General features: G+C 41.3%; 1 protein-coding gene across 1 annotated transcript in view; it reads right to left on the bottom strand.

The window, feature by feature from the left end:
• Positions 1–17743, bottom strand: part of LOC117357465 (corepressor interacting with RBPJ 1-like) — a 30200-nt gene that overhangs the window by 1735 nt on the left and 10722 nt on the right. Inside the window, exons 4-7 of the mRNA XM_033938123.1 lie at positions 16879–17022; positions 11359–11411; positions 9646–9726; positions 8462–8554 (exon numbers count right to left, since the gene is read on the bottom strand). Of these exons, the coding sequence (XP_033794014.1) occupies positions 8462–8554; positions 9646–9726; positions 11359–11411; positions 16879–17022 (371 nt within the window). The remainder of the gene's footprint in view (positions 1–8461; positions 8555–9645; positions 9727–11358; positions 11412–16878; positions 17023–17743) is intronic.

Below are 17743 nucleotides of genomic sequence, written 5' to 3'. Positions count from 1 at the left end.
TCTTTTCTCAGGGCTCTTTTCCAATGGCCCCTATCTAAGAACAGCTGGCATTCCTGTAATCTAATGACTCCCAGAACATCAGGTCATACTGGTGTATCCAGGTAGATGCTGCTGTTCTGGTGACTGCTGTCAGTATGGCAGCTCCTGCTTTTCTGGCATCTCTCACTATACCAATGAGGCTTACTGCTTTGGCACAGTAATGGTGCTGGGTTGGTAGTGCAAGAGGAACCATCATGTTGCCAATTAGCAGAAAAGTACAGTTACTTACCGTAACAGTTGTTATCCAGGGACAGCAGGCAGATATTCCCACACATGGGTGACGTCACCGACGGAGCCCCGCAGCGGACAGCCTCGAAAGCAAACTTGCTTGAAGATCTCGATCTTTCGAGCACTGCACGTGTGCCTTCCCGCCCGAACTAGGGGGCGCATCTCCTGAGAGGTTCCTCAGTTCAGATACCTAGCCAAGAAGCCAACCAGGGGAGGTGGGAGGGTTGTGGGAATATCTGCCTGCTGTCCCTGGATAACAACTGTTACGGTAAGTAACTGTACTTTATCCCAGGACAAGCAGGCAGCATATTCCCACACATGGGTGACCTCCAAGCTAAGTAAAAAGGGATGGGGGGAAGTTGGCAATTTACGAAAAAAGATTTTGCAAAACAGATTGGCCAAAGTGGCCATCCCTCCTGGATAATGAATCCAGACAATAATGAGAGGTGAAAGTATGAACCGAGGACCAAGTGGCAGCCTTGCAGATTTCCTCAATAGGAGTTGATCGGAGGAAAGCTACAGATGCCGCCATAGCTCTAACTTTATGGCCCGTCACTCGACCTTGCAGAGGAAGACCAGCCTGAGTGTAGCAGAAAGAAATACAAGCAGCCATCCAGTTGGAGATTGTGCGTTTTGACGTCCCAACTTGTTTGGATCAAATGAGATGAAAAGTTGAGGAGATGTTCTGTGAAGTTGAGTGCTTTGGAGGTAGAAAGCCAAAGCACGTTTACAGTCCAAGGTATGAAGAGCAGCTTCTCCAGGATGAGAATGAGGCTTTGGAAAAAACACAGGTAGACTGATTGATGTGAAATTCCGAAACAACTTTAGGTAAGAATTTAGGATGAGTACGGAGGACCTGTGAAGGTCTGTGAAGGGTGGATCTGCAACCAAAGCTTGTAGCTCACTGACTCTTCGAGCGGAAGTGAGGGCAATCAAAAACACAGCTTTCCAAGTGAGATACTTGAGGTGGGCTTTGTCAAGCGGTTCAAAAGGAGGTTTCATAAGTTGAGTTAAAACAACATTGAGATCCCAAACCACTGGAGGTGGTTTAAGCGGTGGATGGAGATTGAGAAGTCCTTTCATAAAGCGAGAAACCATAGGATGTGCAGAAAGGGATTTTCCATCCAGAGGCTGATGAAAAGCAGCTATAGCACTAAGATGGACTCAAATAGATGTAGTTTGAAGTCCAGATTGTGACAAATGAAGTAAATCAAGTTTCAAGTTTAAGTTTCAAGTTTCAAGTAAATAGTCCAGAACGGATGTCAAGGAGGAAGATCTGGGTGGCAAGTGACGTGTAGAACACCAAGCAGAGAATCTAGTCCACTTCTGGCCATAACATTGTCTAGTTGATGGCTTCCTGGAAGCAAGTAAGATATCTTGAACAGACGGAGAAAATTGAGAAAAGTCTGTTATGCAGAAAGGTACCAAGCTGTTAAATGTAGAGACTGCAGATTGGGATGAAGCAAGGATCCGTGACTCTGCGTGAGTAGAGAGGGAAATACTGGTAGAAGAAGAGGCTCCCTGGTGCTGAGTTGAAGTAGAAGGGAGAACCAAGGTTGTCTGGGCCATCGAGGAGCTATCAGAATCATGGTGCATGTTTGGACTTCAGTTTGACTAGAGTCTTGAGAATCAGAGGAAACGGAGGAAAGCATAAAGGAACTGATTCCTCCAGTCCAGTAGAAACGCATCCGCTTCGAGACGTTGAGGGGCATAGATGCGGGAGCAAAATTGAGGCAGTTTGAAGTTGAGAGGTGACGCAAACAGATCTATCTGCAGAGTTCCCCAACGGGCAAAGATTTGGCGAAGAGTAGGAGAATTGAGTGTCCATTCGTGAGGCTATAGAAGACGACTCAATTTGTCTGCCAAATAATTGTGTTGACCCTGAATATAAACAGCTCTGAGGAAGATGTTGTGAAGAATTGCCCAATGCCACAATTTCAGAGCTTCTTGACAGAGGGAGTGAGATCCCGTCCCTCCCTGTTTGTTGACATAATACATGGCTACCTGGTTGTCGGTACGTACAAGAATCACCATGTCGTGAAGGAGATGTTGAAAAGCTTTGAAAGCATAAAATATCGCTCTGAGTTCCAACAGATTGATATGACACCGACGGTCTGCTTGAGTCCAGAGACCCTGAGTGCGAAGACCATCCACATGAGCTCCCCATGCGTACATTGAGGAGTCGGTTGTGAGGACTTTCTGATGAGGAAGAGGATGGAACAGCAAGCCTCTTGAAAGATTCAAAGAGAGCATCCACCAACGGAGAGACTTCCGCAATGAAGGAGTTATGGAAATCAGTCGAGTTGGTGGATCCACGGATTGCTGCCATTGGGATGCCAGTGTCCATTGAGGAATATGAAGGTGAAGTCTGGCAAAAGGAATCACATGAACTGTAGAAGCCATGTGACCGAGCAGAACCATCATCTTTCGTGCTGGAACAGTTGAAAGTTGGAAGAGTTTTTGAGAAATCTGAAGAAGGGCGGCCTGACGTGGTTGTGGAAGGTATACCTTCCACAACCACGTCAGGCCGCCCTTCTTCAGATTGATAGTGTCCAGAGTTGCTCCTATGAACTGGAGAGACTGAGAAGGGGTCAACTGAGATTTGGGAAAGTTGATGTGAAATCCCAAACTTTGTAGAAAAAGAATAGTCTGTTGGGTCACTGCAATAACCCCTGAAAAAGAGGGAGCTTTGATGAGCCAGTCGTCTAGGTATGGAAATACTTGGAGACCCTGGTTGCAAAGAGCTGCAGCCACCACCACGAGACATTTTGTGAAAACCCTGGGAGAAGAAGCCAATCCGAAGGGGAGAACTCGGTACTGCAGATGAAGGCTTCCTACTTGGAATCTGAGGTACTTGCGAAATGCTGGATGAATAGGGATATGAGTATACGCCTCTTTGAGATCGAGGGAACACATCCAATCCCCTTGATCCATTAAAGAATATAAAGTTGGCAGAGTGAGCATTCGAAATTTCTCTTTGACTAGATATTTTTGAGAGCTCTGAGATCCAGGATCGGTCGCAAATCCCCCGTCTTTTTGGGAACTAGAAAATAACGGGAGTAGAATCCCAAGTTCCTTTGGGAAAGAGGAACTTCCTCCACAGCTCGTAGGAGAAGCAGAGCTCGAGCTTCTTGAAGAAGAAGGGGAAGATGCGACTGATTGGAAGGACACTCTCTTGGATGGCGATCTGGAGGCACCTGAAGTAGCCGAAGAGAGTATCCCTCTCGTAGGATGGTAAGCACCCAGAGATCTGATGTAATGAGCTCCCACTGGTGATAAAATGTGGAGAGGCGACCCCCTATGGGGAGGGGAGAATTTGGAAACAGAGAAATTGGAATGCTCATGTGGAGATTGTCAAAAAGACTGAGCAGGTTTGGTGACAGCAGGAGTCCGAGACTTTTGTTGTCGCTGTTGTTGAGGAGGACGACGAGGAGGACGACGAGGAGGAGGTCTAGAAAAAGCAGGAGTCGTTTTCTGAGGATAACGACGTGGAGTCTGTTTGAAACCTCTAGTTGGTGCAGGTTTAGGTTTTGGTCGAATGAGGGAAGCAAAAGAGCGTTCATGTTCTGAAAGACGCTTGGTAGCTGCCTCAATAGAGTCATCAAATAATTCATTTCCCTGACAAGGTAGATTTGCCAATCGATCTTGAAGGTTGGGATCCATGTCCACAATATGTAACCATGCTAAACGACGCATGGCTACAGCAAAGGCAGATACTCGAGACGAGAGTTCAAATGCGTCATATGAGGCTTGTAACATGAAGAGTCGTAATTGAGAAAGAGTCTTAAGGATGAGTTTAAATTCTGAAAGACGAGTGGTAGAGATATCCGGGTAAAAAGATGGTAAAATCTTCAGAAAATGGTTGAAATAGGATGTAAAAATGTAGCTGTAATTAAGAACTCTATTTGCCATCATAGAGTTCTGGTATAAACGGCGACCAAACTTATCCATGGTACGACCCTCTCTACCTGGAGGAACTGAAGCATAGATTTTAGAAGGATGTGCTTTCTTTAAAGAGGATTCCACTACCAGGGATTGATGAGATAGTTGAGACTTTTCATAACCTTTACATGGAACTGTTCGATAACAGGATTCCAATTTAGATGGAATGGCAGTGATGGAATAAGGAGTCTCCATATTACGAACAAAGGTTTGTTTCAGAACAGGAGTCATAGGTAATCTGAGGGACTCTTTAGGTGGATGAGGAAGCTCCATATCTGCTAAATATTCAGGAGTATACTTAGAATTTGAATGAAGATCCAGTTTGAGAGCTTGTCCCATATCAAAAATAAATTTGGCAAAAGAAATGGATTTGGAATCAGACGCTTCCTCAGGAGATACACTGCGAGATTTAGGAAGAGCTGAGTATGAGGGAGAAGCCTCTCTGGAATATGGTGAAAGTGGTTCTGAGTCGAGACGTAGAGTCACAGAAGAAGCTGCACTGTGAGGTGGAGTAAGAGAATGTTTTCTCTTAAGGCTCCTGGATGGAGAAGTACCAGGTGTACGTGGTACAGAATGAGTCGAGGTCTGTGGTGAACTGTCTCGACGGGGTGGCTTCGACGGTGGAGTCTTCGGTCGAGAAAGACTTCGAGTCGATGTGCGATGGTGTCGAGATCCATGCTTCGGCTTCGAAGAATGAGGTAAAGAAGTCTCAGTATCCAATGCCGAAGACTCTCTCCGAAGCTTGGAAGCAATAGGTCTCGAATGCTTTGACCGGTGCTTTGGAGGAGGTGAGTCCGGAGAAGAATCAGATGAAGAAATTTTCTTCGGTGTCCTGGATCGGCCTCGAGATACTGGAAGCTCTGGTTGGGTGACAGGCTGATCAGTCCGAGGCAAGGTCGAGGATGGGACTAATTGAGCCACTAAGGAGGAAATTTGAGTAGTGAGTATAGATTTCAACATGTCCTCCAGCATCGGCACCGAGACAGAAGGTTCTGACCTCGTAGGTGCAGCAGTACGCTCCGAAGAGGGCGACCTCGAAGGTGAGTATTCCCTTATCTTGGAGGTACGCTTGGAAGATGGACGTGCAGAGGACTCTGGTTGCTTCTTGGGTACGGTACCTGAAAGAGAACCCGGAGACTTACCCCCCATAGAAGACTTCGCAGATGGCACCGTCTTCGAGGGAACCGAAGCAGGCAAGATCGAGGCCTTCGAGACCGAAGCTCTAGCCGGAGCCTGGGTCGAAGCCTTCGAGACCGTAGTCGTCGATGTCGTCGGAGTCGAAGCCTTCGAGACCGGGGCAGCCGCCGAGGTCGAAGTAGAATCCGAAGGTTGCTCCATGTCTCCGAAAAGTTGAAAAAATTGAGCGCACCGGCGTCGAAAAGCCCGTGGAGTAAGAGTGAAACAACGGTGACAATCTTCTGGGGAATGAGTGGGACCCAGACACTGTAGACAGCGACAGTGGGGATCGGTGACCGAAATCACACGATTACACTGACGACAACGTTTGAACCCGGTGAGAGGCCGGGACATGGAAAAAATAAAGTCCGTGTCGAATGAAAGGAGCAATTGGGCCTAGGCCCAAGGCTCACCGGCCGGACAAGAAATAAAAGAAACAATTGAAAAATTTTTTTTTTTTTTTTTAGAAAAGAAAACGAAAAAGAAATAGGAGTGCACAGCGACTGAACTTTACTTGAAAGAAAAGAAACAGCCGCGGTGAAGAGAAGGCAATGCTGCAGAGATGTAGAAAAACGTGTCTTCTTGTCTCCGCGGAATTAAACGAACTGAGGATCCTCTCAGGAGATGCGCCCCCTAGTTCGGGCGGGAAGGCACGCGCGCATGCGCGGTGCAGTGCTCGAAAGATCGAGATCTTCAAGCAAGTTTGCTTTCGAGGCTGTCCGCTGCGGGGCTCCGTCGGTGACGTCACCCATGTGTGGGAATATGCTGCCTGCTTGTCCTGGGATAATTGCCGATTACTAAAGCACGTTCAGGAACCGACAAGAGGTGAAGCAATTCTAGATCTAGTTCTTAGTGGAGCACATGAATTGGTGAGGGAGGTAATGGTGCTGGGGCTGCTTTATAACAGTGATCATAACATGATCAGATTTGATATAATCCCTGGAATAAGTTTACACATGAAATCAAATACAATAGCACTTAAAAGGAGACTATGATAACATGAGAATTGTAAAAAAGAAACTTAGAGGTGCAGCAGCAAAAGGTCAAAAATATACATCAGGCGTGGATGTTATTTAAAAACACCATCCTGGAAGCCCAGATTAGATATATTTCATGTATTATAAAAAGGAGGAAGGAAGACCAAACAGAAGCCAACGTGGTTAATGAGTGAGGTGAAGGAAGCTATGAGTTAAGAGAATCCTTCAGAAAGTGGAAGAAAGATCAGACTGAAAATAATTGTAAAATCCCAGAGTGCTGATAGAATTGAAAAATGAACTTGCAGAGCTATTGTTAGTAATTTTTATTTTTTAACAGAATAGTACCAGAATACTGGAGGGTGGCCAACATGATGTTGATTTTAAAAAAAGGTTCCAGAGGTGATCTGGGAAATTATAGACTGGCGAGTCTGACATCGATGCCGGGCAAATGGTAGAGACTATTATAAAGAACAAAATGACAGAACATATACCGTGTTTCCCCGAAAATAAGACAGTGTCTTATATTCATTTGGGGCCCAAAAAAGGCACTAGATCTTATTTTTGGGGTATGCACATGATCATCTCTCCCTTCCTCTCCTTCACCCCAATTCTTCCTCTTTCCTTTCTCTCCCCCATATGTGCATCTTTCTTCCTCTCCCTCCCTCTGTGCAGCAGAAGTTTGCCCAGCTTCTATCCTTCCCTCCCTGCCATCCCTCGTGCTTAACCCTAGCTCAGCTTCTATCCTTCCCTCCCTCGTGCAGCAGAACCCTTGAGCACCCCCGCCCCCACCGCGCAGCCAAACCCCTGCTGACCCTCCATCCTTCCCTCCCCGCCGACCATGAGTGAGCCCTACCTTCAACTGAAGCAGCACTCTAAATAGGCTGCTTGGCCTTGTCCGTCGGGGATTTCAATCTACCATGTTACTGATGATGTCATCAGTTATACAGCAGATTTTTTGGGGTAGGGCTTATAGTAAGACCTACCCCGAAAATGATGCTAGGTTTTATTTTTGGGGAAACACAGTGCGGAAGCACAGATTGAGAGAAAGTCTTGCCTCACCAATCTTCTGCATTTCTTTGAAGGGGTAAATGAACATGTGGATTAAGGTGAACTGAAGAAAAAGATATTGTGCATTTGGATTTTCAAAACGCATTTTACAAAGTACCTCATAAAAGACTTCTAAGGAAATTAGAAAGTGATTTGAAGTTCACAGTTTTTCATAATTTATAATTAAAAAAGCTAAAAAGTGTGGAGGATATCAGCAATGATTGGGTGGTTGAGGTTTTCCCCTTTTGATTACCCCTCCGTGTCTCTGAGCTAATCCTACCATATGTAAAGCTTTTTTCAAGAAAGTACAACAAATTACATTTAACTGGAAAAATTATGATAGGTTCTGGTGGAATTCCGTATGCCATATATATAAAATGGAGCGTGCATTAGCAACACAGAGGTTATTTTGGCAAGATTCAGAAGATCTGGGGACCATTAGCAGAATTCTGTAATGAATAAAATCAATTTCCCATAATAAAAATCTTATTAAGAAGGGAGGGGGGTGGGATTCATTTTATTTAATTTATCTCATAAAATATTTGTCATTATTTTTATTATAATTGTTATGTATATTGGAAGGGGAGGGAAAAGAAGGGTTTAAATTTTAACAACAATTATTATACATATTAGGTAATACAGATATTTTAGGTATTATTGTTTATAAATACAGAATAATATATTGTATTTACAGTGATACATGAAAAGAATTCAAGTGTATGTTTTATGTGATCTTTTAAAATTTTTATGTTACACTTGTTGATAAATGAAAATGAATAAAAAATTAAAAAAACAAAAAAGAAAGTTTGCCATTTTCAAGGATTGTGTTATTTCTGATTTACATTTACGCTTTCACTACCCATTGTTCCTTATGGTATTTTCCATGTTCCCTTTGACTTTTTGACTTAGTCTCACACTTGCAAGAGCCACACAGTTCAACAATATGACAAAACAACTGTTTGCGCATGGACTGTTGCCCTTGATCACCACCATGCTAGCTTTGAGAAAATTACATAATTATGCATCAACTTGTTAATTATGCACACCATTACCTCTTTGTCCTTTTTACTCTTCTTAATCTTCATCTTGATTTTCTTTCCTGTGATCATACTGTAGTTTTCATTTTTATTTTTGTCTTTCAAAAACTAGTAAAATAAAAAATGCTACATGTTTACAACAGAGACCTTAACAGACTCTTTCCAAAGGATTGTTTCATACACTGCACTGTCAGCCTCTTGCCTCACTGAACATTTTCTTCTACTTGTGTTTAATGTGCTAACTCACGATTTTAAAGAGAACACCTTCTAGTGGTAAAAGTGGCAATAATTTCTTAATTTAGGGATACTGGCGTTTCTATAATGCTTTGGCACAATTTATAGCTAGATAAAGATACAGATATTAAACATACACACACATTGTGACAGCTTAGATAAAGATGTGCTTTAGCTACAGAAGAAACACTACAAAGTTATACAACTGGGAGATCTCTACTGGTAGAAAAATGGAATGACACTAAATAACGTTAGATCAGGCTGTTGGCCAGTCCAGGCTCCTGCATTTCACATGAAGAGTCGATGGGAAGTAAATCATAATTATGAAAAAATGCAGAAGTCAGACTATTATTGCTGCAGTCAGTGCTAGTACAAATCTGTAGTTAGTACTATGGGCCCACTTTGATCTCCTTGATTGGGTGGTCCATCTCAAAGAAAAGATTACTTCCTGACACATCTATAAGTTAAGATTGTGCAAGAATGGCCAACATGATGGAGGATTCTTACTGGTCTGCTTACTAATCCACCCGCAAGGCAATACTACAAAATTGAGATAGTTCTGTCCAGATTCCAAAAAGGCTTCCATGGATAAAACTACAAGGTTGCTCCATGGCTCACTGGGATGATATGGAGATGGCATTCAAAGCTCACATAGGGACTCGTAGGTATCATTCAAAAGGGACACATTGTAGCCAGAGTTAGGGTTTAGAGGGAGTCCCTAATTCGGGTCCCCTGGCCAGGGGATATTGCTGCAGTAGCTGGCCTGAATTGGAAAGATGATATAAAAATAAACAGAAATAAACCCAACTACTGCAATGAGAGCTTATAGTACTGAAGCTCAGAAAGAGGCTTCTTTTAGTGGAATTTGAAACCCAAACAACAGAAACTACAAAATCAAAGCAAGCAAACAAAACAAAGAAAAACAACAGAATGAGCAAACTAAGTGACAAAAAAATGCCATATACCTTGGATATCTGTACAGGCCCTGCTTTTTCTTTCTTGTTTTTCTTTTCCTTCTTTTTCTTCAGCTTCTCCTTTTTCCTCTTCTAAAGAACAAAATATGCAGTGCTGTTTTTAGTCAAAAGGGTGAAATTTGTTACTTACCTGCTAATTTTCCTTCCTCAAGTCCTGATAGGATTATACAATCCTTTGGTCTGGACTGGTCTATCAGCCAATGGAAGCCAAGAATCTTAACTTTATAGTGACATCACTGATAGGGTACAGCCTGGAACAAATTTTTAAAGACAAACATATACAAAACACAATGAAGCAGCTAGGTAATGTTCAGAAGTTTTGAAAATTTATTTTCTATAGAAAATTGACAGCAAGTCACAGTCTTCCCGGGAGAGTGCTGGACTGGTCTAGTAGGACTCAAAGAAAGAAATTTTGCAGGAAGAACAAATTTCATCTTCCTTTCCAGTCTGCTATAACAGTCCATACTAATGGGTTTCCTCCAACACAGCCCTGTCAAAGGCACTTTAGCGTCTAATAAAAAGTGATAACCTTATGGTCTCCTTGCAATTATAGTGACGTGAAAAACATTTTGCTGGCTCATGATTTCCTCTATTATTGCATATGTGTCACACTGAATGGTTTCTAACCTTTATTAAGTGTAATATTAGACAACTCCAGTTATGATACATGGGCTTGTCGTGCCACTAGGGCTTGCACGCATCTGAGAAGCTGAAAGCTATGCTGTTGGTAGTTTCACTACCAGCAGGGATTTTCTCTTTTTTTTCTTTCTTTCTAATTCCTGGATCTCTTAATTTGTGGACTAAATGAGAGGAAATTTTCTTATCGGATTTCACATTTAGTGAACTTCATTTTCCAAATCTGTATTCAAGTAAAGTTTGCTTATTTGTAATTTAAAAATTCAATTAAAAAATATGAATAAAAATCCAACCACCCACCACCTAAAATCAGGTGGTGGGTGACAGGGGGGACCTTATTGGGGGTGGGGGGGTTGTAGAGTTGGTTTTGTATTACTGATGTTGCTTTCTTGGAGTTCTTTGTGACTTTTAGCAAAAACCTAGATTGAAATCCTGTTTATGATGCTACTCTTGATTACTCACTCTGTTCTTTGGATTCTGTTTTTATTTCTTTGCTTCTTGTTTTAAAATTGTATTTGTTACTTACCAGTTCCAGCTCAATAAAAATTGTTGAATATTAAAAATCATAAACCTAACTTTTAAATAAGTTATTCATTAGAACAGCAGAAGGGCTGCAGATTGCCCAGTACGTCAGGTGCATGAACCTGAATTTTATTACTGGATCAGGTCTTTCACTCCCTGGGTCAGCAAGTGTATGACAAAACTGAATTTAGACTTACAGGGCTCAAAAGAAGCCATGATGAAAACAAAACAACTTTTTCCCCCCTTTTACCAAGGCGTAGCGCGGTTTTTAGCACTGGCCGCAGCGGTAACAGTTCCTATGCTCATAGAAATTCTACAAGCGTCAGAGTCGTTACTGTATCTGAATTCAAGAAAGCTTGGGGCAAGAACAGGGATAGTAGATGGACAGAACATACTGTATGGTCTTTATCTATGTAAAATACACACATTACAAACTGCTTTACTAAAATCACATAGAGATGAGAATCAGACTTATGCTAGCAACAATTCCAGATGTGGCTGTTAACTGGCTAAACACACACACATTCTTAGCAAAAAAAAAGTTACCCTTTTGTTCTGTTTTTCCTTTTTCCTTTTCTTTGATTTTGGTTTGGGAGAATCTAGAACAAACAAATGGAGATCCAAAACTGTAAAAACTGCATAAAGTCAGATACTGAACATCAGTTTAGCAGCGAAGTAAAGAAAAAAATGAAACATACTTAGTTCTGTATTTCTTGAGCAATCAAATGTTTGGAAAATAATTCCCTGTACAGACAAGTCTAGTGTAACTAGAACCCTATCATCACAGGCACACATTTTGGACTAGATATAAATGGCATTCATGAAAAAGGAGTATTAAACCTCTATACTTTACAGAAAATATGGCTCCTTCCAACATATACTGAGTAAACAGCATATCCAGTAAAATTAGTACAGGTCATGAAACTATATCGCTGTGTCATACTTCTCACAGGTTTAAAATCTGTGTTACATCAGTAGATTTTTGCTCAGTTGCCAATGTGTCAAATGCATTCTCTGTATGCACTAATGCTCGAAGTATGGGAAACAAGATTCTGGATCTAGAAGCTGTGATGGAAGAAGAGGAGTTCGATATAGTGGCAATCACAGAGAACCATGACTGGGATGTAGTTATATTGGTCTATAATCTGTTCAGGAAAGACAGGGTAGAAAGAAATGGAGGGGGAGTAGCCTTATATGTTAAAAATCATATTAAATGGAAAACTACAAGAGAATCTGCCTTCACACAAGTGAACAGCAAGAAAACAGAACAAATAATAATAATAATAAATAACTTTATTTTTCTATACCGCCATAGTCAGACGACTTCTAGGCAGTTCAACATCAAAAGAAGGCTGAACCATTCAGCGAATTACAAATGCATGAGGGGAAGTTCAGAAGAAAAGGTTGTAGTGTAGGGAAGTGTAATAGGGGTAGAAAGTTGGGAGGGAAAATGAGAGGGGAAGGTGACCAATTGGTTCTCAGTCTCTTTTTATTGTATTTGACTCGACATAGAAACACAGAAAATGACGGCAGAAAAGGGCCACAGCCCATCAAGTCTGCCCACTCTAATGACCCACCCCCCTAACTTCTTCCCCCAAGAGATCCCACATGCCTATCCCATTTTTTCTTAAAGTCTGGCACGCTGTTGGCCTCAATTACCTGCAGTGGAAGATCATTCCAATGATCAACCACCCTTTCGGTGAAGAAATACTTCCTGGTGTCGCCATGAAATTTCCCGCCCCTGATTTTCAGCGGATGCCCTCTTGTGGCCGTGGGTCCTTTAAAAAAAAAGATATCATCTTCCACCTCGATACGGCCCGTGATATATTTGAACGTCTCAATTATGTCTCCCCTCTCTCTACGTTCCTCGAGTGAGTATAGCTGCAATTTACTCAGCCTTTCCTCATATGGGAGATCCTTGAGTCCTGAGACCATCCTGGTGGTCATTCGCTGAACTGATTCAGCTCTCGGCACATCTTTTTGGTAATGTGGCCTCCAGAATTGTACACAATATTCCAGATGAGGTCTCACCATGGATCTGTACAACGGCATTATGACTTCGGGCTTCCGGCTGATGAAACTTCTACGGATACAACCCATCATTTGTCTAGCCTTGGATGAAGCTTTCTCCACTTGATTGGCAGTTTTCATGTCTTCACTAATGATCACTCCTAAGTCTTGTTCTGCTGCAGTCCTAGCTAAGGTCTCACCATTTAGGGTGTAAGTTCTGCACGGATTTCTGCTGCCAAGGTGCATGACCTTACACTTTTTGCCATTGAAGCTTAGTTGCCAAATCGAGGACCAATGTTCCAGTCAGAGTAGGTCCTGGGTCATACTGTCGGGCAGTGAGCTTTTGCCTACTATGTTGCATAGTTTGGCGTCATCGGTGAATAGTTATTTTACCTTGAAGCCCCTGAGTCAGGTCTCTTACGAAAATGTTAAATAGGATTGGGCCCAAGACCAAGCCCTACGGCACTCCACTGATCACCTCTGACGTTTCGGAGAGGGTACCGTTAACCACCACCCTCCGAAGTCTACCGCTTAGCCAGTCTTTGACCCATGCAGTTAATGTTTCACCTAATCCCATCAAACTCATCTTGCTCAATAACCTGCGGTGTGGGACGCTATCAAAAGCTTTACTGAAGTCCAAGTACACGACGTCCAGGGACTCCCCCATATCTAGCTTTCTTGTTACCCAGTCAAAGAAGCTGATTAGATTGGATTGGCAGGATAGTGTTTGGCCCAAGAGGGCCTGCCTCAGGAGTCTTATGATTAGATCATAATAGATAAGATGTACCAAAACTCATTCTTTCACTCTTCATGAGAAATACCACTCCTTGTGAAACCAACGTTAACTGTTGACAGCTAATATGTGCCAAAATGCACTACTTTTTCATTAAAACAAAAAGATTAGCATGTGAGCCCTTTCTGCCAACTATTTTGTAGGTGGTAAAGGCTCATGTGCTATTCAGTTAGCTTGCAGCATGTAGCTGCGCTAATTAGCATGGATATACCCATTCTATACCCCCAGACATACTCCTTCCATGAAAATATATGGTTTGCACGTGCACATTCAAGAGTTACTCCGGGGTACCTCAGTTTTGTTCTTGTTTTTATATTCAGTACTGTATTAGCCCCAGATACATAGCGTAGACCTGCTGGCAATTTACTCTAGTAGCATTTTCAGATTACCTATATAATTCAAGCATATGCTAACTTTTTCATGTTTTCATCTTTTCTCAGTAACTAAACTTAAGACAGGTCATTTTTATGACATTAGATCTCTTGGTAGACCGCTATTGTGAAATCAGCATATGAATATGTTTTGTTTTAGCTTCCATATATTGTTGTTTTAAATATTTTTATATTGGAACCCTTTGATGAGAGGTTATTTTCCACTTGTATCTAACTATTTTACACTTCCAACTTTGTAAAACAAACCTAACCCCAAATTAATGTTTCCCTTTATTAGCCATACCTCTTAACCTTTAAATTTGGGATATATTAAACAAATTTTAACTGAGTTAAGAGCCATTTTTATTTATTTTAATTTATTTAAATTAATTTTTATAATTTTTTAAATATTTCTCTGCCATTTGTGTATCCACAACAGCATTTCTCTTTGATTTCAGATAATTCTGGTATGTATCTTTAAAAAAGCAAACAAACACCCATCACATGATTTGGTGTTCTTATATCTAATAGTCACAACGGATATAACATATTCACACTTATCTTTCCAGTTTATGTATAACTCCACTTACAATACCGAAAGCGCTTCATAAATATCACTTTACAAATACCTATTATAGCTCACTGTCATTTGCAATATGCACTCTTAATTGATCACTCTGAATTTCCAATACGCACTTTATATTAATCACTATCAATGTCTCAAATATGTACTCTTACCTTTATATCTCAATATTATCACTTCTAAAAATCACGCATTATCATCGGTGCCTTTATTTTTCAAATTCCATCATTTCTCATCTCTCATTTTTTTGCCACTAACATAACCTTTTCTCACACACTTAGGACCTCTGTGGAAGACGTTTCAAGTCAAAACACGGACTGTGTTGAGTCCATAACTTCCAAATCATATGTGGACTCTGATGTTGTTTTGTGACTTTACATCATTTATTGAATAAACGCTGACATCATGACCATCATTTCTACAGCCTTGTTTTGGCTTTGCTTCAAACCCTACCTCTCCAGCATATCCTCTATGTAAGCCCCAGGGGAAGGGGGGGGGGGCTGTGTGGGTGGGGTTTGATACTGGGAATGATCAGGAGCTACATGTGTAAGATTGCAAAAAGGTAGCTGTATACATGTTTATGCTGTGGAGGCAGCGCACATACATTTAAACACTAGTGCTTGCCTCATTTCTTAGATATTTAAGCTCCTAAAATAGCTCCTCTCTCTATACATGGATACTTTAGTGAGGTGAGAAACATGAAGGCTAAACTTCTTCCCCAGGGACAGGGATATTTCAATTTTAAATGGGAGCTAAAACATGTAGACCTGCTCTTTTAAAATGTCACATTTTCTGCACATTTTCATTTTCAAATCAATATCCACTCATAAACAAAAATGGCACTGCATATCAACAACAAAATTAATAAAATTGCTATAAGTCTATTTCACCTCTCTAACCCCCCTTTTACAAAACCGCAAAAGCGTTTTTTTTTGTGCAGGCTGGCACGCTAAATGCTCTGCGTTGCTTCCGATGCTCATAGGAACTTTATGAGTGTTGGGAGCAGTGCAGAGCATTCAGTGAGTTGGCCTGCACTAAAAAACGTTTTAGTGGTTTTGTAAAATGGTGTGTGGGAGGGATAAATGTAGTAAAAGTGTTGGTACTAATAACTGTATTATAAAGATTATATTTTAATTGTGAACTCTCAGTAAATTCCAGTGGCTCAAGTCATAAGGAGTACACTGAACTGCAGAAGATTTGTATATAAAAGTCTTCTGTTCAAAGTGAGCAGAAAAAATTGGATGCACTGTGAGCAAGATGTGTTTAATGTAGGAGATGAGAGAAAGACAGCCTAGGTGACAGCTGCCAACCCCAGATTAGAATAAAGGCATAATCTCAGAGGAGCTTTATTTAATCTTCGGGGTCAACAAAGGTGCTTGAGTTGCCTAGACATGCCATCTGGGGTGGCAGGGGGGTGTTATAAAGGAACAACAAGGATTAAAACAATGACATTGTGAACTATAATCTCTAGGTTGCTCATTTTAGCATAGTTTAGTATAAACCTATGGGACAGGTGATTCAGGCAGAAATGTCACAAAAATATGTAAAGGTAGCAGACTCTTTTCTGCTTTTTAATTGCTCAGAGATCCCAAAGTGGTGTAATCCAAGAACAGCATACTGAAGATCAGACCTTGAGGAAATAAAGGTGGTTAAGAATAAAAATAAATACTTTGTAGAATGTTATTCTGAAAAAACAAAAACAGAGTACACCTCAGCAGCATGTGCAGTATTTAGCAGAGTCACAGTTCCCATTGGGGCTCATTTTCAAAGCAGTTAAACACACAAAGTACCATAGGTGCCTAAAGCCAAACCATCAAAGCAATATACACTACAATATTATTCCAATGCAGGAAATAGAAATATAATAAGAAACAAATGTTGTCCAAACCTGCTGTGCTCTACAGAACCCCACGATCAACAGCAGTAATAAAGAAACAAAGCAAAAACTGCATAACCTTTAAGGGTTGAATGCACTCATGGAGAGTTCCACGGCTTAATTTGTAAACAAAAAGAAGCCAGAGACAGGAGCAACAGGAGAATAGGGGCTGGTTTACAGTAAAATGATTGTTCTTCTGCTCCAAGCTTACCCCCCTTATCTGAATGCAGGCAGACTGGAAGAAGGTGCTGGTGTAGAACTCACCAGCTGCTTCAACTCTCTGGAGTTTGGGGAGGAAAAAAGTGGCAGAACTGCGTTCCAGGCCCTTTCCCTGTGAAATTAAGCCATGTATAGTTCTTAATGGTTTGTCCTACCTGGTCTTATTTTTGTGTTCATTTGGTCCCATTCTGGGCAATTGATTTGTTTGGCTCACCTCTGCTCCTTGAGCTGCTTTGACTACTTGATGAAGATGAAGATGATGATCTAGAAGAAGAAGAAGATGACCTACTAGAAGAGGAAGACGACGAAACAGATGATGATCTGCTTCTGCTTCGTTTCCGCTTTCTCTTTTCTTTACCTTTAAGAAAATGGAAGGGTTCATTTTCAAGTCTTTGACAATAATTCAGTTCATTTATATTTTTACAATGTGTAGGATATTATGCATTTGATGGCAGAATTATAAATGTGTGGTATATTTTATGTAAAAGAAAGAACCCAATAAGGGGGATGGGTTCGGCAGCAGGGACTAGGGTTCAAAATTTCCACGTCAGATTTTCAACTCCCTGAGCTAATCATGGCTAGGAATGCTGTGGAGGGAGCAAGTTTCAGCCACAGCTGAATTTAGGCCCCATGACTGCCTAATGCTGGAGGGAGACCTGGTACATAGCCCCAAGTTGAGGCTTGTCACTGCATTAACTGGACTATATTAAGCTGGGGAAGGATATTAAAAAAAAAAAGGAAAAAAATTCCCCAGGCTCATGATGCCAGATCTCAACCCTGTTTCTGACTGAGCTGCAAAGAAGCAGGAGGAAACTGTTGAGTCAACCCCCCTCCCCCCACAAAAAAAACCTCAAAGAACCCACAATATTTATCTCTCACTATGTGGTTTTTTATAGACTGTCACTACTAGTTCTTGTATAGTGCACAAATACAAAACAAATCTTGTATAGTGCACAAATACAAAACAAATCTTGTATAGTGCACAAATACAAAACAAAAAATTAAAAAAAGAAGTTCTTTATAAACTCCACAAGTTTTGTTTTTGTTTTTTTTTGAAACTTGAGTTTTACAGGAAAAAC

The sequence above is a fragment of the Geotrypetes seraphini genome, chromosome 3 (genome assembly GCF_902459505.1).
Source record: "Geotrypetes seraphini chromosome 3, aGeoSer1.1, whole genome shotgun sequence".
NCBI classification, from domain to species: Eukaryota; Metazoa; Chordata; class Amphibia; order Gymnophiona; family Dermophiidae; genus Geotrypetes; species Geotrypetes seraphini.
Note: the sequence above shows the minus strand (reverse complement) of the source record. Positions and strands in the feature narration are given on the sequence as shown.